The sequence below is a fragment of the Curcuma longa genome, chromosome 15 (genome assembly GCF_044706935.1).
Source record: "Curcuma longa cultivar G26 ecotype Majalengka, Jawa Barat chromosome 15, ITB_CL_G26_1.1, whole genome shotgun sequence".
In the NCBI taxonomy this organism is placed as follows: domain Eukaryota; kingdom Viridiplantae; phylum Streptophyta; class Magnoliopsida; order Zingiberales; family Zingiberaceae; genus Curcuma; species Curcuma longa.
In genome coordinates, this window is record NC_133875.1 from 6,040,892 (window position 1) to 6,067,186 (window position 26,295).

Here is a 26,295-nt window from a genome sequence, read left to right on the forward strand (position 1 = left end):
TAAAACATCTCACACAGTTTGCAAGATACCGAAACATTTATTGGATGACAGACATTGAAAAGCTTAAATTCTAGGGTTCCTTTTACAAATATAGATCTCCCTCACACTTCCACTTGAGCAGCTGCAAGCCTTGCAATGGGCACCCTGCAAAAGGAGTTCACAAAGATGAACTTGAGTAGAATTATGCCAATGCAGCATTCTGAAGGAATGAAGAGAAGTCAAAAATTTGTGTGCCTGGTGGCATAGAGCAAGAATTCAGATCGACAAGAACATCGTCTTACGAGTAACAAACTCGAAAAGCATGCAACTATGAACTGGAAACTGCATTGGCAAAGAGTACCTGAACGGAGAACAAGAGACATAGTCGAAGCCAGCTTGTGCAAAGAAAGCAACTGAGGAGGGTTCTCCACCATGTTCACCACATATTCCTATCTGCATTGAGACCGATCGACTTTAGAACTCATTCAGCACCTTCATAAGTACATATTTGACGGATCTCACCTCCAAATCAGGCCTAGATTTTCGACCTCGTTCCACTGCAACCTTAATCAGCTCACCTACCCCTTTCTGATCAAGAACCTAAATCCATATATGAAATTTTGTCACTTGAATCTATTTATCCAGTTCGAGGCCGTAAAGGCTGGCTGATTCACTAATGAAATTCAGAAGAAAACCTGACAATCTTACCTCAAAGGGATCATTTTGCAGGATGCCTTTGGATAAGTAGATAGGAAGGAACTTCCCAACATCATCTCTGCTGTAGCCGAATGTCATTTGTGTGAGGTCATTTGTTCCAAAGGAGAAGAATTCTGCTTGTTCAGCTATCTGACAACATCATATTTGATGTAGTATGAATAAGCAATCAAAAGTTTCATATCTAGAGGAAACAAACTTAATAGTCAAGTTGATGACGAACAGATTGGCCACCCAAAAGACATTCGAGTACACATTTTACCTCATCAGCAATAAGGGCAGCCCTCGGAACCTCAATCATAGTTCCAACCTTATAGCTTATTGAGGTTCCCATCTCAGAGAAAACTTTCTGCGCCGTCTTCCATATCAGATCAGTTTGGTGTTTCAGCTCCTGACAATCAATGACTCAGGTAAAAATGCTCACTTTTGTCATATAATTTACAAGCAATAAAAAGTTGAAGAATTTTTGGTCTCTCAGCATGAGCATTATAAGATTGTGCCTATTTTGAAGATTAAGCCCTTTCCACAGGAGGAAGGCTAATGATACATGAAGGTTGTACCTCATCTGAAAGTTCGAACTATTCATGACAGGTTGCAGGCTTGAAAATATGGAGGGGATGCCAAGGTTGCTTTACCTCGAAGAGACCTCTAGAAATTGCAACTTTATTCTGTGTTTTATGGATACCTTATTCTCTAATTTTCAGAATCTTTATGAAAGGTATAGCGGTATGGTACTTGATCCTACTAGCTTGCATTATTCATCCAAATTGCCTAGTTTGTATCCCTCTGCTATATGTAAGGATATAGGTCTTTCATGTGTTTGATCATTTCCTTTTCGCTTGTATCTCAGGTGTTTTGAGATTCTTTGTTGCTTGAAGGGTTTGATTCATCATGTTTAGAATTGTTCGAGTTATTCAGATACAATAAACAGGGGAAAAAATTATCACCATTGGAAATTCAATAAAAGATTGCATGAATTTCTTTCATAGAATACAAAAAGAATACTTCTAAGGTAAAAACACAACCAAATTTTTTGAAACATGCGATAAATCTTTGACACTGAATCGAACAAGGTATGGAGGGGGAAAAATACTACTTAGGAGGAGTAATCAAAAGATGGATTCAAACCTGAGGTGTGCCAATCAGAGGAACCATAATTTCTGGAAACACTTTGATACCCTGATTGCTCATAATAATAGCAGCTTCGAATATAGCTCGTGCTTGCATTTCAGTCAACTCCGGGTATGATATGCCAAGCCTAAAAAAGATAACAGTTACTCTTCACACAAAACCATAAGCCAAAACTTCACAGGCACACAAAATTATAATAGCACACAACTAGAAAGATACTGTAATCATAATGATTTGCGCACTACCGTTGGACAATCAAAGCATAAAGTCCAACCTGCAACCTCGGAAACCAAGCATGGGATTCACTTCAGAGAGCTTCTCCACTATTGAAAGTACTTGCTCTTCTTTTGTGCCAGTATCTAAAGCAAGTTGACTTACAATATCCCCCAGGTTACCCTCTGGGAGAAACTCATGAAGAGGTGGATCCAGCAACCGGATAATCACAGGAAGCCCTGCAAATCAATAGCAATGATGAGAGCTAAGGTAAGGCAATAGTTCGTTTTACATCTACTCTTAAGGATTAAAGAGTTGGTTGGAAAATTCATGCAATGAACAATGAATCAAACACCCAAAAGATCAATAAACTAACTAATATTTGCAACTAGGGATAACAACCAATTAGACCACTTGAAGGTGTACATCCAACCTTACGCTATGAAATTTCCTCTATTAAAATAGTAAGCTACACATACTAATGCATTGGCTTGATAGACCCACCAAGAAACCCATGATTTTCACTTCTCTTTAATTTTGCACATAAAAATTTAAAAAACAAAGGAGTTCAAAGTAGAAGTTATGCCGAGTAGATATTGTATTGATCCAGATAAATGCCATTATTTTGCGCTGCAGAAACAAGTACAATGGTACCATTGAGACAAGCCTATCTCAATGAGTTTCATGTAGTCGAGCAAGACAAAGATTATCTTATCATAATTGATCCTTTATATTTTATTGCCAATTACGAGGAGAAGATGAAACACTATATAAAATAGGAAAAGCATCAATTGAAGAACCAACGACAACAAAGAGGAGGGATGTTGCTGGAGTTGAATAAATGAATCTGTATATGCTATTACATGTGTTTGTTTCATTTTGAGTTGTGCTAGTGCAAGTGTAACTCTAAGTGTTAAACTAAGGCATATGTATAAACTAATTTCAATACTAGATGTTAGAGCATTATGTAATTTGGTACTAGGACGCTACAAGAGTCAATGCTTTTTATTGCACAATAAGACGGCAATGTTTTGGTAGAAGATACAATTAATAGTTGATAGACTTGCTATATTTTTAACTTGTTGCTCAAAAAAATTAATTTAATTGATTTTCTAATTCCTATAATAATTGGAGCTAAGAAGCTAAGTAAAAAAATTCATAGAACTAAAGTAATTTAAATTGATTTCAGCACACTTTAAACATATACCATGTGCCAATGCAACATTATATTAAAACTGCATTGTTTGATCAGATTGATACTTTAAACCTAGTTTCGTACAAAGTTGAGAATGAACTTTTTTTAACAAAAACCTACCATCCATGACATGAAAGATTCCTTGGAAGTCTGATCTCTGATAAGGCAAGAGGAGATCTAAGGCCCGATGCCTTTGCTCACTATTTGGTGCCACTATCATTTGTCTGACAACCTTTATTCTTTCATCTGAAGAAAAAAACTGAGGAACAATGGATGTTAAATATGGAAAAAGGGGAAATAAAAAAGGTAAAGGTAATTCATGAGAATATTTCAAGGTTCAGCATTGCTTTCAAGTTACCAAACACAATAGCATTATGATCTAAATTACAAGTAAATCCTAAAATTATGATGAAATTTCAAATTGGAGAATCAGAACTAAAGATGAACTACCTCTAACATTCCAGTAGAGAAACTGAAAATGAACGAATATATTAACAAACCATGTGTTCTGTCCTACAGAGTCCAATCCCTTCTGCACCATTTTTTCTTGCTATTCGTGCGTCATCAGGTGTATCTGCATTTGCCATGACCTAAAAGGATGGCCATTTTGTTAAATATCAATAACTTTTTGAAATAATAGAAAAAGATGAAATAAATGTTGTATGGTTCTGAAGAAAGTATTTCTATTCTGATCAATATGCAACCTATCAACCTGTTGAACCTGAATTCTCATGGGTATTAAGTGAATGGGAGGTGTATTGTCTATAATTAATAAGAAAATCATTAACTACTACTTCGATATAATACCTTGAGTTTCCTTATCTTATCAACCCATGACATGAAGGTTTCCAAGTCGCCACTTAAAGCTGGTGGTGTAAGTGCTTGCTTTCCTAAAATTACTTCACCTGTTGATCCATTGAGTGATATCCAGTCACCTTCATGTATCGTTTTGCCTCCAATCAGCACCACCTAAAATTAAAGCAAACTCAACACTTAAATGCTATTTGACAAGAACACAGAAACAACTACTGTTTTTCATTCTCAATGTTATATCATTATAACAATGATAAGTTATCACCATGAGTGTCAATGAAGCTTAACCATGGCAATCAGCAAAAAACAAATTGGTCGTTAACTAGCTGCTACAATGTGTATCATGATTCCATGAAATGCTACTTTTCCTCTAGCAACAAAAATGACTTTGAAACTTCATCACACCTTATCTGCTGCAATAATAGTTAAATCAGAGCAGCCAGAGATACAGCATTTCCCCCACCCACGTGCTACAACAGCTGCATGGGAAGTCATGCCACCGCTCGCAGTTAGAATTCCTTCAGCTGAGTGCATACCACCAACATCCTCTGGGCTTGTCTCTGTTCTTACCTTTAAATGTCGAAAAGATTGTGACAAGTAATTAGTGAATCACAAGTTAAACTAATTTGTAGCATAGTAAATGACATAATCAACAACTTGGTGAATATAAAAAATATTGATTAAGTCAACTATACTTGAACTTGCCCTTTTTTATGGCATACTGATAAGACATAAGGCAAAGGATGATGAGAAGAAATTAATCTTGAGTCCATGAAATAAGATTTAGTACATCTCAAAATAAACATGATTTTATCTAAAATAATGTACCGTAATTTATCAATTTCTTTTTAATTGAGTGCTACTTTATATTTTGCAGGGAAGGTAATAGAAAGGGGGAAAACATTCTATAGGATGAAAAGAAGAAACTTGAATAAACTTTATCAAACAAGATTTTGAGATGTTCCTAACAAATGTCCAAGGAAACAAACACCTAATGCAAAAAGTTGAATTAATAATTTATAGAAATAATATTGCAACTAACCAAAATAACAGCCAGCCCTTGACCATGCCATTTTTCGGCATCATCAGCAGTGAAGACAACTTGACCAACTGCAGCTCCTGGTGATGCAGGCAAGCCTCTTGCAATCACTTTATCCTTGTACATGGATGAATCTTCAAACTAGACAAAAGAATTTAGTAAAATAAACCCAACATCCTGCACATTTTCTCTTCAGAGATTTCAAATAAAAAATGAGAAAATATTTCGTTGTTTTGGTTGCCATAGTACTTACTATACATATATATATCTAAGTTAGATGCCACAAAAAATGCTTACTGCATAATAAAGCTTGCATAACTTTAAAACAAGATATTTTGTGCTCAACCAATTAAATTGCCTGGAAGTCTTTAATATAGACCACAAGTATCTATGATGAGAGTTCTTAGCATATGGTTATTTTAGAAACCACTTTTAGTTGATCCATTGATCTTCATCATCTGGTAGAATAATAAGTGAAAGGAGACTGGTTCAAGAATGATTGGGATCATTAGAAAATATATACTAGTCGTTTGGCATTTGAAAGGCCAGTCTGATTAGTATGTGGAAGGAGATGTCAATTCTCAGCTTTTAGATCATGGACAAATCAAAACAATATACCTGTGGATGAAGAAGCTGGTCCAAGTGAATTGGCTCCACCATCTTAATAACAGTACGAGTATCAACAAGGCCTTCTTTGACCATGTCAACTGCAATCTTTACTGCACCTCTGCCGGTGCGCTTTCCAGTTCTGCACTGCAACATCCAAAGCCTCTTTTCCTGCACAGTGAACTCAATATCCTGCAGCAACATAGAAAAACATATTCCACTAGGTGACATCCATGAATCAATTTTAAGCATGAAACTTCATGCGGTTTAAGAGAGACCTCAAAGAAAGAATCTAACCATCATATCTTTATAATGATGCTCTAGAATTTCACAATTCTTCACAAGTTCATTATAAGCTTCTGGCATGCATTTCTTCATAGAATCCAGGTCCTGCGGAGTTCTGATCCCAGCAACTACATCCTCACCCTATAAAGAAAATTTATACTAAATTGTGAAAAGAAGTGCAGATGCATGTTGACAATGAATTCAGAAACTGTCACAAATACGATACTGTTGAACAGGAAAGATATACACAGTAAACGGAAATGGCAATTCACAATATGGTCCCCCAAAGACCCTGATTTTCTAATCAATCATCCAAAGCATTTAAGAAAGATTAGAAAGCCAAACCAATGTAGTCACTGTCTTTTCTTGTATTTCGAATGAGGATAAGAAAAGAACAAATTCCTTTTTCGATTATTGAAAACCAATGTTCCCAATGAAAAACAATGATAAGATTACTCTAAATTCAGATTGCAAAAATGAGGATTTCAAGATCATCTATTTTCGAGCCCGTTTCTAGAGTAATTGACACTTGTCAACCAATTCATGCTCAAAGATCGTTAACCTTTTCTTTAAGAATACACTAAATCTGGAGTATCAATTGACTGTTTGGTAACAAATGAACAGTTGAATTTAACACCAAATGAGAAGTAGAGATCATGATGCAAGTCACCCAATGTTTCTCAAAGGGATGAGATAGAAAGAAAAAAAATATAGCTAGATATGTGAAACACCTGAGCATTGATGAGGAACTCCCCGTAAAGCTTCTTCTCACCCGTGCTTGGATTCCGAGTGAAGAGCACTCCAGTTCCTGAGGTGTCCCCCATATTTCCAAATACCATGCATTGCACATTCACTGCAGTTCCCTTCAACCCTTTGATTCGATTGATGCTTCTGTACTTCTTTGCTCTCGGACAGTTCCATGAGTCAAAGACAGCGACCACGGCCAGATACAACTGCCTTTTTTGATCTGGAAACAATGCAGCCGTCAATTAATCTGGAGGTATTCAAACTTACGTCTAGCAATTAGCAACTAAAAAAGAACTGAGAAGGAAGCTGAAATTCAAACAATGATCTAGGGGATCTTGCCATAGAAGGCTAATTATGTGATTAAGGATTCACGGGAGAAAATTTACCTGTAGGAAACTGCTCCCTTTTGGATTCAAGATATACATTCTTGTACTGAGAAACCAATTCTTGGAGGTCAGTCGCAGTAAGGTTGGTGTCTGTCTTGATTCCTTTTGCCATCTTTAGAGCTTCAAGTTTTTCTTCAAACAGAGAGTGGGGGATTCCCATAACCTTCAAAAACCGTTGCAGTATTTATCTGTCTCGTTTTAATTTGAAAAATATATATCATACACTTCTTATTGGTCAATTAAAGATTAACATGAATCTTATATTGTTCAATTTAAAATGCATTATCCATATTCAAACCAGGATACTCCATTCCTATTGGCCCAACATGAACATTTAACATATACTATCTATCAGAGCAGGACTAATCAGCTGAAATAATAAAGCAAAGAAAAAAAAGCATTCGCATGAATTGAAGAACAGCACTAATGCCTACCACATTCCCGAACATGTCCAAGAATCGACGATATGAGTCGTAAGCAAACCTCTCCCCGCTCTTCATCGCCAGCCCAGCCACCACCTCATCGTTGAGTCCCAAGTTGAGCACTGTGTCCATCATCCCCGGCATCGACACCTACACACAAGTATTGCATATGTCAAACCGGATCGTAATGGAATATATTTGGTGGCTAATTCTCTCTCTCTCTCTATTCTGTATTGAAGGAGATATCAAAGTTATTTGCCTCTGCCATGGACAACATACCGCAGCGCCGGAGCGAACGGAGAGGAGGAGCGGCCTTAAAGGATCGCCGAGACGTGCTCCCATGTCCTGCTCCACCTTCCCAAGTGCTTCCAGTATCTCCTCCCAGAGGCCGTTCGGGAGATTCTTCCCACCCTCCTCGTTATACTCCCGGCAGGCCTCCGTCGACACCGTGAACCCCGGCGGCACCGACAGCCCGATCCTGGACATCTCCGCCAAGTTCGCACCTTTCCCACCCAGCTACACGTTATGCAGCTAAAAAGTCAGTAAAAATTGCTCGATCGTACATTGCGTCGAACATGTCGCGTGCGCTTACCAAGTTCTTCATGCTCTTGTCGCCTTCGCTCCTCCCCTTGCCGAAGGCAAACACCCTCTGCGAACGCCGACCAGCAGGAGCCATTTCTCGAGTTTGAAACTAAACGATGAATTGCACTCGCACAGCATTGCATTGCTCGATCAGGAGCTCTCTACTTATACTCGCATGGATTTTAGAGACGAAGGCTACGAGGTGAATGAGACAGAGGAGCTACTGTGGATTTCAGCGGCTCAACGGATCCCCTGCCCCAAATGGCTCGCACTGCTGGCCTGCGACGACTCTGTCCTGTCTAAACTAACGCTGCGGTGAGCAGGCGGAGAAGGGAGAGATGGCGTTGCTGCGGTTTCGGCACGGCGACATGCACGTCGACGTGTGGCGCGAGAGACAGCGGCCGCGGCCGGTGCCCATGCCGCCGCCACCACCAACCCAACCTCCGCTGGGCCCCGCGTGACGTGGATGAGGACCCCACTTGGTCTTGAATGAGTGAGCAAAAGTTCATTAAATCTAATTAACTCTAAAACCAATCGAATTTGAATTCGATTAATTCAAAAGTTTAATTAAAAAAATATTTCGATTTTAAAATCTATAAATTGATTAAATCGATTAAATTGCAACATGACTGCTATATTATAAGTAGGCGACAGATGTATTTAAATAGAATAATAACTACGCAGTTCGAGGACATATTTTATCGATTTGATTTATTTAAAAAAACTTTTGATTTAATCGATCATCAGAATCGTCAGCAACTGAAGCCCTAACAACATAATTCTACAAATGCAATAATGTATGTGACCCTTTGAGCCCTCAACTATAATTGATTACGATGAAATAGAATTAATAGAAAAGTTATCTAAATTCTCAACGTAACTATGCTTTTATAAAGATAAAAGTATCAAATGGGGAGCGCAATCAAAGGATACTGGGCGTTTGGACAAATACGTGCACTTCCCAATTTACCCTGATGGCGGATGAGAAATTTCTGTATGATTACCTCAGGGATAGTCAATAAGGCTAACTAGGATTTATCATTTTTTTTTATAAAGATAAAAGTACGAGAAGATGAAAGAAAAGCTTCTTAGTTGTTGTGTTGATGAAAACTTAAACTGTTGTTTTCTTTTTAAAAAATAATTAGTGCCAACAATTTTATAAGCATCGTGTAATGTTATTATTATCTACGTAATTAAAAAATAACTATATAGTAACTACGAAATCATAATTATAATTACTATAATTGTGTAACAATTATGAATTCATAATTGCTATATTATATAACAACTACGTAACTACTATAATTATAAATATTAAATAAATTTTAAGAGCCATAATTTTTATTTTGTATTAAACCAAAGAACACATAAAATATCAAATCAAAACTTATTTAGAGATCTATATTTGTTACCGAATATAACCCATAACGATTCAATCTCAAGTTAAAAAATAATCATTTAAAAACTTTTCAAAAGTTTCAAAAAAATTAACCTTTTTTATTTAAAATTATTTTTTATATTATAATAATTACGATTTCATACTTATTACAACTATTATAATTATAACAGTAACAAAATTACAACGGTTATAATTATTATAATTATAACAACTATAATACCGTAATTGTTATAACATATGTAATAGTTACCATATTACAACATGCTTGATCAATTCAAAATTTAAATAAAAAATTTAAACAAGATAATAATGATAATAATATTGAAATATAATTATTGAGAATGAGACATCCTTTCGATAAAAATCAAAATAGAACGCCCCTTTACACCTTGATTTTTGTCCATCATTTGTACTATGAAGGTGGGATTAAAACATCCCTGTAATAGTGTAAAGCCCAAAAGTTTTGATCTCTGAATGTAAAGTAGGAAAAATTTCCCCATCACATATTGTTGGTTGATTGCTAGAGGTGAAGTGCTCTCCAGCCAATGTCATGGCGGAAGAACCCTTCAGGCCAATCGACTGCTTCCACAGCATCGTAAACTCTTTCTCTAGCTTCTTCAATATGTTTGCCCCTGGCAGTAACCCCAAGAACACGACCACCAACAGCAATAAAATTGCCATTTGGATCTACATCAGTGCCTGCGTGAAAGATCTTAACTGCAGGCGAAAGCATTTCTGCCTCTTCAAGGTTTCTGATCTTGCTTCCCTTCTTGTAGGATCCAGGATAACCTTTGCTAGCCATGACCACCACCATTGCTGATCCAGGTGACCATTTCAATGAAACACTGCCCAACTCTCCTCTGCAAGCTGCAAGCAAAACTCGTGCCAGATCGGACTCCAAACGCATCATTAGAACCTGTTTATCGAAAAACAAGTAGAGTTCAGCACCTTAGCAATGATCTCATTGTATATAATATGCAACAACAATACTAACCTGACATTCTGGATCTCCGAAACGCACATTGTACTCGATGAGTTTTGGCATTCCTGTTTTTTTCTCGATCATGAGTCCAGCATACAGTACCCCGATAAATTTGTGTCCCTCAGCTTCCATTCCCTTCACTGTCGGAAGGATTATTGAATCCATAACGACAGACTCGAGCTGTTTTGTGAGTATTGGTGCAGGGGAGTATGCACCCATTCCGCCCGTATTTGGTCCGGTATCACCGTCTCCGACCCTTTTGTGATCCTGGGCAGATTCGAGAGGTATGGCGGTCTCACCATCTACGAGCGCAAAGAAAGAAGCTTCCTCTCCTTCAAGAAATTCTTCTATGATAACTCGTGAACCAGCCGAACCAAATGCAGCATCAACAAGCATAGAATCGATGGCTTCGTATGCCTCCTCTAAACTCATGGCTACAATCACTCCCTTCCCTGCAGCCAACCCATCTGCCTTCACAACAATAGGCACGCCTTGCTCCTTTACATATTGTTTTGCAAAGGAAGGATCGATGAAAGTTCGATACTGTATGGATGAGCAAACATGTTAATTAAAAGATAACAAATTAGGATTTTTCATAACCGAGCGAGAATAAATGGTTAACAAACAAACCTTTGCCGTAGGAATGCCATATTTATCACACAACTTCTTCATGAAATCTTTCGATCCTTCTAGTGCTGCAGCTTTTGCTGACGGGCCAAAAGTAGGGATCCCAGCCTTGACAAGATCATCAGCAAGACCAGCCACTAGAGGAGTTTCAGGACCAACAACCACCAATCCAACACCCCACGTTTGGCAAAAGGAGATCACAGCTTTGCTATCGACAATGTTTAGGTCTCGTATGCAGGTGGCATCACCAGACTGAGAAATTCCAGCATTACCTGGGGCACAGAAAACTACATCACAAGATGGAGATCGCTGCAAGGCATAGCAAAGTGCATGTTCCCTTCCACCGCCACCGATGACCAGAACCACCACTCTATCCTCTAGCCAAGAAATATAAAATTAAAGTAAGATTCAATCTTCTGAAACATAGAGCAAGATAAATGCTATGAATATGAACAAAATAACATGAATGAGAGGATAATGCTTCCACATAAATTCAAAATAACCAGCAACAAGTTCAAATCACACGCATAACTGACTTATGTTCACCGGTAAAACTGGAAAAATGTTTTTGAAATAAATAGTTGAAGAAATATTCTATATCTTTCACGGAAATGATAGAAAGTGGAGGTGGCTCTTTGCTAGATCTTCCTTAATGATTTGCTGATTTTAGTCCCAGACTGAGATAGTTCTTCGCTTAAAATTCCTTGATTACTTATTAATAACTGCAAGAATTAAGCCTACTAGAACTGCATGATTGGAAGCACTAGCTCTGGTTATAAATGTGATTCTGAAATTGTCAATATTATAGCTTGTTAAGCAACTTAAAGATAATGAGATCAAAACCAAAGTCTTATAAGATCTTCCAGAGAAGCAAGTTTGACTGGTACAAGAACTAGCCGAGCCAGATATTAAGATAAATTTTACTTAGAACTCAAATGCATGGTCAATATGACAAATTAACCTCGTTTCATATATTCCACAGCTTTCTATAGTATCAAAAAGTTGTTCTAAAATCGATGGTTAGAAAAACCACATGCAATAGATCAAAAGAGCAAAAAATTGCAGCGCGTACTGGAAGTATCATCAAATTCATCTGCAACCGAAGCCTTAACGACGAAGTTCGGCAACGACGTAGGCGACCTCCTAACACAGCCGATGGAGGCAAATATCGCACCCCAAGCCCTAGAACTCCGGAAGCAGAGCGAAGAAATTGAACCGCCCCAAAAAAGATGCACTCCAGGTTCTCTTGCCGGAAAACTCAACGAACTTCCAATATTGCAAGCAGCAGAAGCCATGAGGCGAAAACAAGAAATCAAAAAAAGAACAGTGAAATCGTTGCGGAGGGATTTGGGAAGGTTCGGCTTAGGGAGAGCTACAGACGCCCAAACCCTAAATATTTCTGCTGATCGACGCCAAATTTATTTCTTTATTTAAATGTAAAAACAAAAAAAAAGTTAAGCTTGGAAGGTTATTAAAAAATATAATATAATTATTTGAAAGTATTAAGTTTTGTTCGAGAAAGAGTTAAAATTTAGCTGGAAGAAATTTAATATAGACAGGTCTAAATCTTTGGACTCAAACTTGACCTGGATTGGTAACGGAGTTGACGTAGTTGTCGGGCCGAAATTGTAACCGGTCCGACAAAGTGTCAAACCAATTACAGTTCTAGCTCAATAAAAATCACCGAACCAACAATCAACCTTTTAATTTTCTTTTTCTTTGTTTATAATTAGAATCGCGGTTTCTATTGTTGGAATCGTCCATTAAGAACAATTTTAACTGTTGGATGAGATTTTTTTTTATCAATGACTACGATTTAATATCTATTATCGTTTAAACTCTATAAATAGAGAGAGTTCATTTCATTATTTCCACATATCTTCTTTTCTCTCATTCTCAATTCCATAATTTTTACATGCTTTCAACACTAATTATACATGTTTTTGACTTTCATTTCCTATTACAATATAAGGAGACTAAGGAGTTTCATTATATCAATCTAGAAGGGCAAGAAAATAAATTCGAATGATCAACTCATTTTATTTTATTTAAATGTAAAAAAAAAGTTAACCTTTGAATGTATAAGTTTTGTTTGTGAAAAAAATTAAATATAGCTAGAAGAGATTTAATAGAGACTCGACCTCGGGTTGATCCAACTCGGACTTGACCCCCGAGTCAATTCAACTCTGACTCAACCCCGAGCTAGGTCTCTAAAACTCATAATCAGGTCAATGGGTCGGGTACTCATTGACCTGGTTGCTAGACGAGAGCCGTAATTGGCCCGGCAGGGTGCTGGGGCGGTTACGATTTTAGCCCAATAAAAATCATCAAATCAACGGTTAACTGACAGTTCAAGTTTTTTCCCTTTTTTTTACTATTAGAATAGATGTTTTCGATCATTGGAATCCTCGGTTAAGAGCAGTTCTAGCCGTTGGGGAATTTTTAAAATATTTTTCCAACGATTAAGATCATTTGACTATATTGATTAATGGCTACGATTTTAGCATCCGCTATTTTTCCAAATATTAAAAATCCATACACATCTTCTCTACTCTTATTCTCAATTCCATAATCTCTATACACTTTTCACTTTCCACTTCTGACTACAATGAAAGGAGGCTGAGGAGCTTCATCATCCCGATCTCAGAAGGGCAAGGAAATAATGAATCCGATGAGGAGCTAAATATTCAATCCACCAATGATAAGATCGACTAACTTCTAACATCCAAAACATAAGAAAGTATCAATGCAATTACTTTTAAGGTTCAGGAAATTTCTTCTTTAAACTCTTTTATTTTTACTATATATTTTGAGAATGTCACTCTTTCGTCAGGAAAATTATGTGTAAAATGTAATAACTGCAATGCTTCCTATAAATTCACAATCGACAGCGACTATGAGTCATTAAAATGACACGTAGAAATGAAGCACTCAACGGAATATAGAATCAATCATTTTTCAAACATAATTATCTAGATTTTCCACTAGTGGAAGTATGAATTCTGATTTATTTTTATATTTCAATAGTAAATTAACAGAATCATTAGCTAAATTTATTATCGTATAATATTTTTCATTTAGTTTTGGATCTAAATGCACCTTCTAAGATTTTTGTAAAGAATCTCTTAATACATTTGTTAAATGTGTTCCTGGAACTACATTTACAAAAATAATTAAAAGATTAGTAAAACTAAGAAAAAAATTAATTGAAAATTTTAATAAATTAAATAATAAAGTTTTTTTTATATTCTGATATTTAGAGTGATTATTGGTAAAACATATTCATATATGAATATGACTTATTCTTTGATTGATAACTCTTGAAATATCCAAACAAGATTGTTAGCTTATAATATGGATTAACTCAAAAAATATTTTCAATATTAATTGATAATGTTAGTTCTAATATCGCTAGTATTGATGAATTAAAATTTATATGTCAACATATTATTGGCAATTTATTTTTTTCATATTCGTTTGCGTATATCATATTTTAAATTTATGTGTTTAAAATGGATTAAGAATTTTAGAAAATCATATTAAACCAATTAAAATTAATATTTTCTATTATGATTGCATTCATCTATAATGAAATAATGGGATAGATTTTGTAAAACTAATACAATAAGATCTAAAAATTTTCACGTAATATATTAATATATTGGAATTTAACATATCAATTATTATAAGATTCATTTCAATATAAAGAATTATTATATATTTTTTACTAATATTATATATATATATTAATATTTATAATAGTATTTATAAAATTTTAAAAGTATTTTGTGATGCAACTGAATAATTTTTTAATTTTTATTATTCTACTCTTCGTTTAATTTTAATAAATTTTTGTAATGTATTATTAGTTTAAATGAAAATAGTAATAATGACTTGTTATCTTCTTGTGTGATTTGGCGGGGTTATTTATTGATTATGTGGACGTCGGGTAAAAGGGAGTATAAGGAAAATCAAGTAAATATAAGTATCGATTAATTGTTGAAACCAAATGAACCCTTGGCCTCTTATTCTGGTCTCAGCATGCTTCCTTAAGCATGTGCCGACCTCCTATTCTGATCTCGACATATTTCCTTAAGCATGTGCGGTCTCCTATTCTGGTTTCGACATGCTTCCTTAAGCATGTACCGACCTCCTACTCCAGTCTCGACATGCTTCCTTAAACACGTGTCGACCTCCTACTCCGGCCTCGGTATGCTTCATAAGCATGAACCGACCACCTACTCTGGTCTCGGCATGCTTCCTTAAGCATGTGCTAAACTCCTGTTTTGGTCTCAGCATGCTTCCTTAAACATATTGATAGGCTTCCGCAAGTATACGATTGTCGTCAAGTAATAAAAAGATATCGAACCACAGGGACTGTGTATTAGCTATAGTGGTGTCACTAAGATAGTTATCTAGATTCGGAGGGAAACGGATTGGTTGATGATTTGGTTGTGTGTGAGAGAAAGAGAGATTGACTTGGGGTTTATGGGTGAGATAGATAAGTTTAGGACTTCGGTTTCACATCATGCTAGGCGATATCCCTAATTCATGTTTGTTCCCTTACTCTCAATGTTCATCACCTTGTAGGGATTCTAACCAAAATACCAACTCGACCTCGTCAGGCTTTGTTGGCATAAATCGATGGTGTTCTAATGTTACTAATGTCGGTTTGAGATGATTCTAGATAGCCTGGTTTAAGACTCTCCTGTCACGAGGCGTCCCAGTATACTACTAGAATCCTACCCCTGTCACAGGGTACCCTTTTAAAGATCTCTCCCCAACAATGAGTAATCGTTAATTATCCCTTATGGGGGTTTACCACTATGTAGGGATCACCTCGGAAGGTCCGGTTAAAACTCTCCTCCTGTCACGAGGCGTCCCGGATATACGATCCTAGGATCTCCCTACAAAGTAATCTACCCCTCATAATCATGCATATGCGCTCACACAAATATTTCATCAAACACATTCAAGGCACATGATACATGAAACAAGTGTACACATTTCATTGAATAGGAAAAATGACATAAACTAGTTCATACATCACCATCATTACATAGATGCTCATCCTACATCCTAAACTCAGCGATCTACTCCATTACAAGAAGTTTACAAGAGGAATACATGAAAATAGTCATCTACAAGAAAAGGGAAGACTTATCTTTGAAGTGTGTGGCCACCCTCTTGAAGATCTTCTTGTTCCGGTGTAGGATGGACTGATGGAGATGAATGGCGAGGTGGATCGGCGAAGGATGGAGCGTTTAGGGTCTCCCCTAGAGAGGGGGAAGTGCCGCCGCCAAACCAAGACCAAGGGTTTTGGAGAATGACCCAAGATAGGGTTTGTTTCCACCTTTTATACTCATCCAAAACTGCCCCAGATTGCTCCTGGTTTACAAGGCTCCGCCTCAATGGGTTTTTCACCTAGTAAACCTGGTTTTCTTCAATTAGACCCTGAACCAAAGTTGTAGAGCATTGAATTATCTTCAATTTGGGTGGTGGACCGACCCATAACTCTATCTGAGCCGAAAGTTATGTTGGTTTGAAGTTTGGTCTGCAGTTTGGGCAAAGCACCCAGCGTGGCCGCAATCAGGAGGCACGCAGCTGAGGAAACGATGACCACGCAGCTGAGGTGCAAAGCGAGGAAACGATGGCCACGCAGCTGAGGTGGTCCATACAGGAGGAGAACAAGAGGAAAGAACTCCTCGACCGGATCTCAGACTGCAGGAAGAAGAACTTAAAGTTTCTAGAGGCGAAAGATACGCTGGAGAACAAGCTGTTGGAGGTAACCAAATTCTTGAATAATGTTGCAGAAAGCTCATTTACATCTTGTTATGTTTTTTCAGGATATGAAGATAGAACAAGAAATGACATCTTTGGCGATGGAGATGATTGACATACTGAATCTTCACAAGGAGGAAACTGAGGTAAGAACTACATAACTACAGAGACAAAAAACAAAGAAACTTTTAATTTAGCGACTAATTTTTCAAATTCAGTCGTTAAATTAATGACCGAATACAACTTCGATCGCTATTTTAGCAATTGATTTTAAAGGCGGTCGTTAAATTTATCCTAAACTTAATACAACACAAAACCCTAAACCCTAAAATAAATTTAGCGATCGAATTCTAAATCGATTGCTAATTCTAGCGACCGAATTGAAAATCAATCACTAAAATTAATGATCAAATTGGAATTCGATCGGTAAGTAGTGACTGATTTTCAATTCGATCGCTAAATTGAATTACGATGGATTTTTTGTAATTTTTTTATAGTATCAAAAGGTTGTTCTAAAAATAGATCGTTGGAAAAACCACAAGCAATTGATCGAAAGGGCAAAAAATTGCAGCTTCTCACTGAAACAATTCGAGCTTCCGTTGCCACCGCGCGTACTAGAAATATCATCAAATTCATTCACAACCGAAGCCTTAACGACGAAGTTCGGCAACGACGTAGGCGACCTCCTAACACAGCCGGTGGAGGCAAATATCGCACCCCGGCCCAAGCCCTATAACTCCGGAAGCAAAGTGAAGAAATTGAACCACCGAATTTAGCGATTGATTTTCCAATTCAGTCATTAAATTAACGACCGAATACAACTTCGGTCGTTATTTTAGCAATCGATTTTAAAGGCGGTCGTTAAATTTACCATAAATCCAATACAACACTAAACCCTAAACCCTAAAATTAGCGATCGATTTTCAATTCGATCGCTAGATTTAGCGATCGAATTGGAATCGATCGTTAAATCCATCACTATTTATGGAATTGGAATCTTCAATGATTGATACTTTGTGTGATACCTTGACTAACGCCTCCTCCTGCCGGAGAACACCCTTCCCGGTGAAGAAAGTTCGCCATCTTCCTCCTACAAATTATTTTATCCCTCTCTGTTCTCACCAATTACTCAATTCGATCGATTGATCCGCAAAGCGAGGAAACGATGGCCACGCAGCTGAGGCGGTCCATACAGGAGGAGAACAAGAGGAAAGAACTCCTCGACCGGATCTCGGAATGCAAGAAAAGAACTTAAAATTTCTAGAGGCGAAAGATACACTGGAGAATAAGCTGTTGGAGGTAACCAAATTCTTGAATAATGTTACAGAAAGCTCATTTAAATCTTGTTATGTTTTTTCAGGATATGAAGATAGAACAAGAAATGACATCTTTGGCGATGGAGATGATTGACATACTGAATCTTCACGAGGAAACTGAGGTAAGAACTACATAACTGCAAAGACAAAAAATAAAGAAACTTTCAATTTAGCAACTGATTTTTCAATTCAGTCGTTAAATTAACGATCGAATACAACTTCGATCGCTATTTTAGCGATCGATTTTAAAGGCGGTTGTTAAATATATCCTAAACCCAATACAACACTAAACCTTAAACCCTAAAATTAGTGGTCGATTTTTAATTCGATCGCTAGATTTATCGACTGAAATTGAATTCGATCGCTAAATTTAACGACCGAATTCCAAATCGATTGCTAATTCTAGCGACCGAATTGAAAATCAATTGTTAAAATTAACGATCGAATTGGAATTCGATCGCTAATTAGTGACTGATTTTCAATTCGATCGCTAAATTGAATTACGATGGATTTTTTTATAATTTTTTTATAGTATCAAAAGGTTGTTCTAAAAATAGATCGTTAGAAAAACCACAAGCAATCGATCAAAAGGGCAAAAAATTGTAGCTTCTCACCGAAACAATTTGAGCTTCCGTTGCCACCGTGCGTACTAGAAATATCAATAAATTCATCCGCAACCGAAGCCTTAATGACAAAGTTCGGCAACGATGTAGGCGACCTCCTAACACAGCCGATGGAGGCAAATATCGCACCCCAAGCCCTATAACTCCGGAAGCAGAGCGAAGAAATTGAACCACCGAATTTAGCGACTGATTTTCCAATTCAGTCGTTAAATTAACGACCGAATACAACTTCGGTCGCTATTTTAGCGACCGATTTTAAAGGCGGTCGTTAAATTTACCTTAAATCCAATACAACACTAAACCTTAAATCCTAAAATTAGCGGTCGATTTTCAATTCGGTAGCTAGATTTAGCGATTGAATTGGAATCGATCGTTAAATCCGTCACTATTTATGGAATTGGAATCTTCAATGATTTATGGATGGTATGGAATGTACCTTATGCTATTTGCATGGTGTTAAAAGAAAAAAAATTTTGCACTTTTGGCAAACCAAGCTGAGGCAACCAATGCTCAGAAGATTTATTTCATGATTTTTGAAAGAGGAACTTTGGCCTTCATCGATGGCACTTATGCAATGTTAAGTAGACTTCACACTGGTTTATTTGGAAGTTAACAAGTACGGAGGAATTTTACTGGAGGATGTTGACAAGTCTTTGCCTTTATTATTGTTGACGATTAATAACCTTTCCTTAAAGTTAGAAGTTTCAATTACTCAAATATATGAAATTTGCAAGGGTGAAAGGTTATCTTCTGTGGATTGAGAACAACCCTTTTTCACTTCAATTTGAGAAAATACATTATACGGAAGAACAAAAGATTAATGGACAAATACTGATATTAGGGATGCTACAGAAGTGATTCACAAAAATCTCCCGAGACTCAAACAAAGAAAAACAAAAAAAAAGTCTGAATTCCAACTTCTTATAGTGCGCTTCATGGCTTCAACTCTCAATTAGGGGTGAGTAAAAATTCGGTTAAACTGAATAAACCGATCAAACTGATTGAATTAAAAAATTCAATTCGGTTATTTCAGAATTTCAGTTATTTTTTCTAAAACAATCGGTTAATTTGGTTAGGTTTCGATTTTAAAATTTCTTATTCGGTTAAACTGAATAAACCGAATTAATCAAACTAGAAAATAATTTATAAATTTTAAGTAAATAAATTTATAAATTCCTAATTAATTAGTAATTTTTTTAATATTTAAAAAATTTAGTTAATTCGGTCGAAAATCGAATTAACCGATAAAATATCAGTTCGGTTTGTTCAGTTTTTATTGGAAAATTCGGTCGGTTCGGTTGATTAAAAAAAATCGATTTATTCGGTTTTCAGTTAATTCAGTTCGGTTCAATTTGATTTTAACCGAATACTTAACCCTACTCTCAATCCATCTTTTCGGCGGGAGAAGAAGGTGCACCTTCTTGAACCATAGGATTCAGTTGCATGTCATTCATCAAAGATACCATTTTTTCTTCTATCTTCATATCTTGAAATGCTTGTTCTCAAGCGTATCTTTCGCCTCCATAAACTCTAAGATCTTCTTCCTGCAGTCTTAGATCCGGTCAAGGAGGTCAAGGAGGTCCTGTATGGCTATCGTTTCCTCGCTCTGCTCTGCCGATTGATCAATCGAATAAGTAAATTGGTGAGAACAGAGATAAAATAATTTGTAAGCAGATGAAGACTTCGATGAGACGTCGCCAGCGATGAGCTGCTCGGCTTCTGGCTTCCGTGAGATGTCGCTAGCGATCTGCTCGGCTTCCGGGAGGGCTTCTTGGCTATTCAGCGGAGCAGAGGATGAAGACCTTGGTGAGACGTCGCCAGCGATGAGCTGCTTGGCTTCCGGCTTCGGTGAGATGTCGCCAACGATTTGCTCGGCTTCCGGGAGGGCTTCTTGGCTATTCTTCCTCATCGTTGATCTGAATTGTGAGGTGTGCCGTTGGTCTGAATCGCGAGGTGTGCCATTCTAAATTGCCGCTTTATTTATAGTGAGGATTTTTCGCAACTTTTCCTTATTATAAAATTAGCAATCAAAATCTATTTCGATCGTTAAATTTAGCGACTGAAATGTTTTCGGTCGCTATTTAGCGATCAAATTAGAGATAAAATTACCAACCGATATTTCAATTCGATCGCTAATTAACGACTGAATTCGAATTCGATCACTAAATTGAATTACGATAAATTTTTTAATAATTTTTTATCGGTCGCTAATCGATCGTTAATGATCAAGGGTGTAGCATAGACGGTGAGCACATGATATTGTTGGCGTAATGGTTAGAGGTTCGATATCCGCTTAACGCCTGTGGACTAGAACCTCCCTCTATATCCGTGGGACCGACTCTAGGGGAGTCACTAAGGTAGCGGATCTATTTATTTTTTCTTTTTTTATCTTATCAATATTTTTTTATTTAATTTATCAATTTCTTTCTAAATAAATACATACTACATATGATTATGATCGTATATGAATGAACGACTTTAACCGACTTTGCATGTCTTACCGGCTTGGCATGGATAAAACATTGCATGCCATACAATCAAGGGTCCACGAAAACAGAAGGAGAAAAATGAGTGTTATAAAAGTTTAGTATTGTGATTTAAAACAAGATTATTATACAGTACATTTCTTGCAATTATATTAACATTAGTGAATTTCTCTATTCGCACGTTAATTGTCACATATTTAAATAAATCTTCTTCTTTAATTTAAAATTTCTAAAAATAGTATCTTTGTCTTTATCTTTTCTTCTTTTACCCATCTATAATTAATGTTTCTTTTTAATTTCTCAAATTTTATTGTTTTTAACAAATAAAAATACTATGGAATTCATAACTAAAATCCGCCTAAGATTTTATTCTTATCATTTATCCTTACGTCTTTTGATAGATAGTGGTTGACATAGTTAATCATCATTAAGTTACAAGCTCTACATCCCTCACCAACTCATAATAAGCTTTGCTTAACCATACTTGCCACATAAAAAACCAAAAAGGGAAAAAGAAATAGTCATTGCGCCATGACCACGTGGACACTCGCACAACTGGCAACGACCTTAAAGTAGAAAAAGACGACGCACCTCAAAAGTTGACTTTGACCTCTATAGTTACTTCTTCAAGATATATATGTAAATCGTTGGTTGCGGTTGATGCTTAAGCTCGCGCTTCCAGCTGAGGAGACAGCAACGACGACAGCTTGCCCTTCTGGAACCGAGGCGGGAGGTTCTTGGCGTACTTCTTGGGCGCCGGCACCGCCCACGGCAAGAACACGCCCGTGCCACCGACGCCGCCGCCGCCGCCGCCGCGCGGAGACTTCTTCCCGCCGGGGCTTGGTGGCGAAGCGGTCCTGCGCGGCGGCGGAGCCGGGGCCAGCACGATGATTGGGCTGTGAAGAGCCAACCCCCAGGCGGTCGGAATCACAGCCGCAGGCCAGGCCGCGACGCCCGCGGCTGGTGCTTCCGGCGCCGGCGGCAGCGGCGAGCTCGGCTGCCAATGCGCTAGGGGTTTTAGCGCGGTGGGCGAGTCGGTTTGGTGAGTCGCGGGTCGAACCCTCGTGAAGGTGATGATCACCCTCCTGTTGGGCGACGAGCAGACAACGTGCCGAGCCATATCTGCACTATTTCCCCGCATCACTAGCAGCGTTCTGCAACAACAAGATACTAATTAGCAATAGAGGAAGAAGTACAGTCGAGTTCGTATTGCATACCCTTCTTTGATGGGAAGGGCGAGAGAGCCCTTGTAGTTTCCATCTTGATCGCTGACTAGAGATCGTCCAAAAGCCATGGTAGTGTCGGAGAGGACGAGCGTGGAGATGGGATTGTCCAAGTGTGGTGGTTTCAAGTATGGCTGTGAATGCTCATCCTGCAAAACGATAAAGAAGACGGCTGATGTGAAATTTCCTAATTAAGACCGTGAAAGGAAGGGTTGCCTTGCTACCTCGTCGAAGAAGTTGATTATGCAGCTGTTGGGCTTCCTGCTTTCTGGAATCAAACGCCACTGTACGAGGTTTTCAATTACTGCCTGTAGAGTTGCAGGAATCGGTTCGATATTGCCTGCATCGAGTTTATGAACCAGAATCACCAATTCAATTCAATTATGAATTAACTAGCAAAGCTCGTTGAGGATTTACTTGCTGCTTCTTCGGTTGCTGATTGGAATAGTGGCACACCAAACTGAATGATCTCTCTCTTGTTTCCCTTCACTTGTTTGTTGAAAAAGATGAACGTTTCACCTGAAAAACATAAGTAGCGATCTGATGATCAAACGGAGTGAACGATTCTACTTCATTTTTTTGGGAAGATAGATACCTGAGAGCTCGCCTTTGCGTCCTGCAAGGCGGAGTTCATTAATGAATTCAGTGACGCCGAGAAGCTCTGAGTCTGTGAATATGCCCTCGTACATCTTGAGACCTTTTAGGACATTGACCTGTTCAAGCATTATAAATGAAATGGTGATAAATGAATTTGTCCAGACGCCAAGCTCAAAAATGTAGCATTCATCAACTACTATTTCCTACGGTATCTTATATTGATCTCTATACAGAAATTGTTCCCAATGGTGTTAAGTTGGAACTCGCCATATGCCCTTTGACTGACTCCTTGGCCACAAAACCTTTCAAGATCTTGATCCTTTCCCGACCCACCATCCCGGAAACACTTTGCTCTCCGCAGGGGTTCGGTTTCTGCGTCGAAGCCTGTTCCTCTTGGGATCCTACAAAAGCGCAAATTTTTAATACAATTTGCTAAAAAATTACTCACAAGCACAAGAATTAGATCAGAAATTATAAACAAATATGTAACTTTCAGAAACCAATTTATAGTAATGCGAGTCATGAATCTTAACGATCTACTAGGAGGATGATGGATCAATAGGAAAACTCGAATATATATCAATGGGATTCGTAGATTCAAAGAATATTCTCCAACGTCGAAACCAAACCCTAGATAGCTAATCAGGCGACACGCACAGGTAATTCCTTCACTGGGGACCGTCGGGCTCTACCTTTCCGTGCCTGCTGTTGCCAGCAGCGCAGGAGATCAGTTGGGTACCAAGCGCACAAATCAGCTTTCCTCACGACCAATCGGACGGCGTTAACCAATCGACGCTCCCATCAGACCTACCTGTAAGCGACACGTGGAAAATAAAAAGCAGCCGTTGGGACCGGTCTTCTTTCCCCGGTCGTCGTGCAGCCTGCTCTGCTCCTTTGTTCTACAAAGCACAGGTCGCTGTTTCTAAAACCATAGGGCTCCAAAAAGTAGCAAGTTATTGTAAAGCGTGAGCTCAACACGATGCCCAAAACCGTGCGAAAAAAGTACGGGCATCCGGGCGTGGCGTCGCCGCCTCCCGTGAACTCACGGGGATTCGATGGCAAGGATTAGGGATCATCTCTCATAGTTCATCGTAACCGTCGGATCAAAAGTTTTTTTTGTAACTCGTCGGAAGCGCAGTCTAACCGATCGACCCAGATCTAGAAGTTTCGAACGGAAATATCGGCAACAATTTGAATAATGAAAAATTGAAAAGAGGAAAGAAACGATTACCTCCGTTAGCTTCATCACCGTCTTCGACGCCCTTGTGATCCGATGAATCGCCGGAATAAGCTTCTTCTGCGTGCTCAAGCGGTTCCTCCAAGTTGATGGCAGCGTCGGTAGCTACCGCCGCCTCCGCAGCGTCAGATTTTTCCTCTTCTGGAGCTCCGTCACGCTCCGCTTGCTTCTCCGCCTCCGATTGCATCGATGCCTCTGCAGGCGGCTCTAACTTCCCCAAGGCGTCCCTCTCGCCCTCGGCCGCTTCCTCCGTCGGAGTGCCGTCGTACTCCTCTGGCGCCATCTGGGCCTCCGATCGCATCACCTCTGCGCCATCGATCGCCTCCTCCACAGGAGCGGATTCTTGCTCCGTTGGTTTCTCCAGATCCGATTCCCTAGGGTCCTCCAAAAGGCAGTAGTCTCCGGAGCGGTTAGCGGACACGAGGCGGAGCTCGGCGGCGACTTCGGCAATCGTATAGTACTTCTGCATGTGGAGCACCGGGATCCAGTTGAGGCGACGCCGGTGTATCGCGGCGAAGGACGACTCGTACTCCTCCACACCTCCGATCTGTGCCAGGTGCCCGCACAGCTCGTCGATGATAGCGTTCGCCGCCGCGAACTCCCCTCGGAACCATCCCAGCATCGCATCCTTCACGTACACCTCGGACACCGCCGCCTTCGTCTCGGCCCCCGCCACGGAGGTCGCCATCACCCGCTCCAACAAAACCACCGTGACGCAGAAACGCTTAGCAAAAGAGAACAAGAACAGAGGATGAGACAAACCTCGCAGCACGAGCTGAATTTATAGTGGCCGAATCCAACCACGAACGGCCAAACGGCGAAGGCGGTGACCAGAACTAATCATCCAACGGCAGCGGTCGCTTCAGGTAAATTCGACGGCGGAGTTTTTGAGGATTAAAAAAATACATTTTTTAAACACCGCGATATTTAAATTTCTATTTAATTTCAGTTTCTTCGCAGACCTCCCCGTGGAGGCTGACGTCAACCAGCACGGCGGCACGCCTGCTGAGCTCAAATAATTTCTATTAATTAATCTTTTAAAGGGAGTTTTTTTTTCCAATTGAAAATATTTTTTTATTAAAAACGATTTTTAAAAATCGCGTCATCTCGTGTTTCTCGCTCTTGTAGTTGGGTGCAAGTTATGGAAGTTGACCTGTGTCATTAATGCCAGCCTCCACGCAAGGGAAGGTGCTGATCTCGTGTGTGTATCCAGACACGGAGCAGGGTTTTCCTTGCCATCTCTCCCGTTGATCGACGTACTGTTGCCCTGGAGCACCAAATTTGGCGTATGCGCCTGTCTGATACGGAGGAGCAGATCGATCTTTTGTGGTCCATCAGCAAGCGAACCGGGCCGTATTGAGGTGAGTCACAACCAATGTACCTTTGCTGATTAATGCTTAAATCTTTGGAAAAAAATAAAAAGGACGTCTTTTTTATTTTAAAAATAATTTTTTTTCCATTTATTATCAAAAGCATCTCAGTGTACTCATTTTTAATATTATTATAATAATTATAAAATCATAACGATTATACTCATGTAATAATTACGATAGTTATAATAGTTATGTATAACTATTATATTATAAAATTAATTAATATCTATCAAAAATAAATTATGTATATTATAACAGTTATATTTCCTAACTAGTATAATATAATATTACTAATATTAATTAGAAATAAAATATTTATATTATAAAAATGATGCAAATGTAGTTGTTATAATACAGTATTATTAGTATTATCAAAATCATAATATTATTATAATATAATATTAATTAAAATTGATAAGAAATAAAGTGTTTATATTATAATTTATTATAATTAATTAAAATTGATAAAAAATAAAATGTCTATAGTATAATCATAATATTAGCTATGAACTATAATTGTTATGATATAATTTATTAGT

General features: G+C 38.2%; 3 protein-coding genes across 3 annotated transcripts; all 3 read right to left on the minus strand.

Annotated features, from left to right (window-relative positions):
• Positions 1-101: 101 nt before the first annotated feature.
• LOC141846095 (pyruvate, phosphate dikinase 2-like) lies at positions 102-8,206 on the minus strand. The gene is made up of 19 exons (XM_074734080.1): positions 8,123-8,206; positions 7,810-8,046; positions 7,543-7,680; positions 7,109-7,271; positions 6,707-6,942; positions 5,988-6,116; positions 5,703-5,882; positions 5,088-5,225; positions 4,451-4,615; positions 4,040-4,201; positions 3,733-3,822; positions 3,353-3,491; positions 2,099-2,276; positions 1,822-1,951; positions 956-1,084; positions 688-825; positions 502-579; positions 341-432; positions 102-144 (listed from the first exon to the last, which is right to left on the minus strand). The coding sequence occupies exons 1-19, from the start codon at positions 8,204-8,206 to the stop codon at positions 102-104; spliced, it is 2,649 nt and encodes an 882-aa protein (XP_074590181.1).
• A 1,654-nt stretch (positions 8,207-9,860) lies between these two features.
• LOC141846315 (phosphoribosylamine--glycine ligase-like) lies at positions 9,861-12,502 on the minus strand. The gene is made up of 4 exons (XM_074734330.1): positions 12,193-12,502; positions 11,124-11,497; positions 10,506-11,036; positions 9,861-10,427 (listed from the first exon to the last, which is right to left on the minus strand). Exons 1-4 carry the CDS (start codon positions 12,413-12,415, stop codon positions 10,032-10,034), a joined length of 1,524 nt encoding a protein of 507 aa, XP_074590431.1. The 5' UTR covers positions 12,416-12,502; the 3' UTR covers positions 9,861-10,031.
• Positions 12,503-21,714: 9,212 nt separating this feature from the next.
• Positions 21,715-25,112, minus strand: LOC141846216 (RNA demethylase ALKBH10B-like). The gene is made up of 7 exons (XM_074734214.1): positions 24,378-25,112; positions 23,414-23,547; positions 23,145-23,262; positions 22,967-23,068; positions 22,774-22,889; positions 22,544-22,698; positions 21,715-22,480 (listed from the first exon to the last, which is right to left on the minus strand). The coding sequence occupies exons 1-7, from the start codon at positions 25,069-25,071 to the stop codon at positions 21,991-21,993; spliced, it is 1,809 nt and encodes a 602-aa protein (XP_074590315.1). The 5' UTR covers positions 25,072-25,112; the 3' UTR covers positions 21,715-21,990.
• Positions 25,113-26,295: the final 1,183 nt, after the last annotated feature.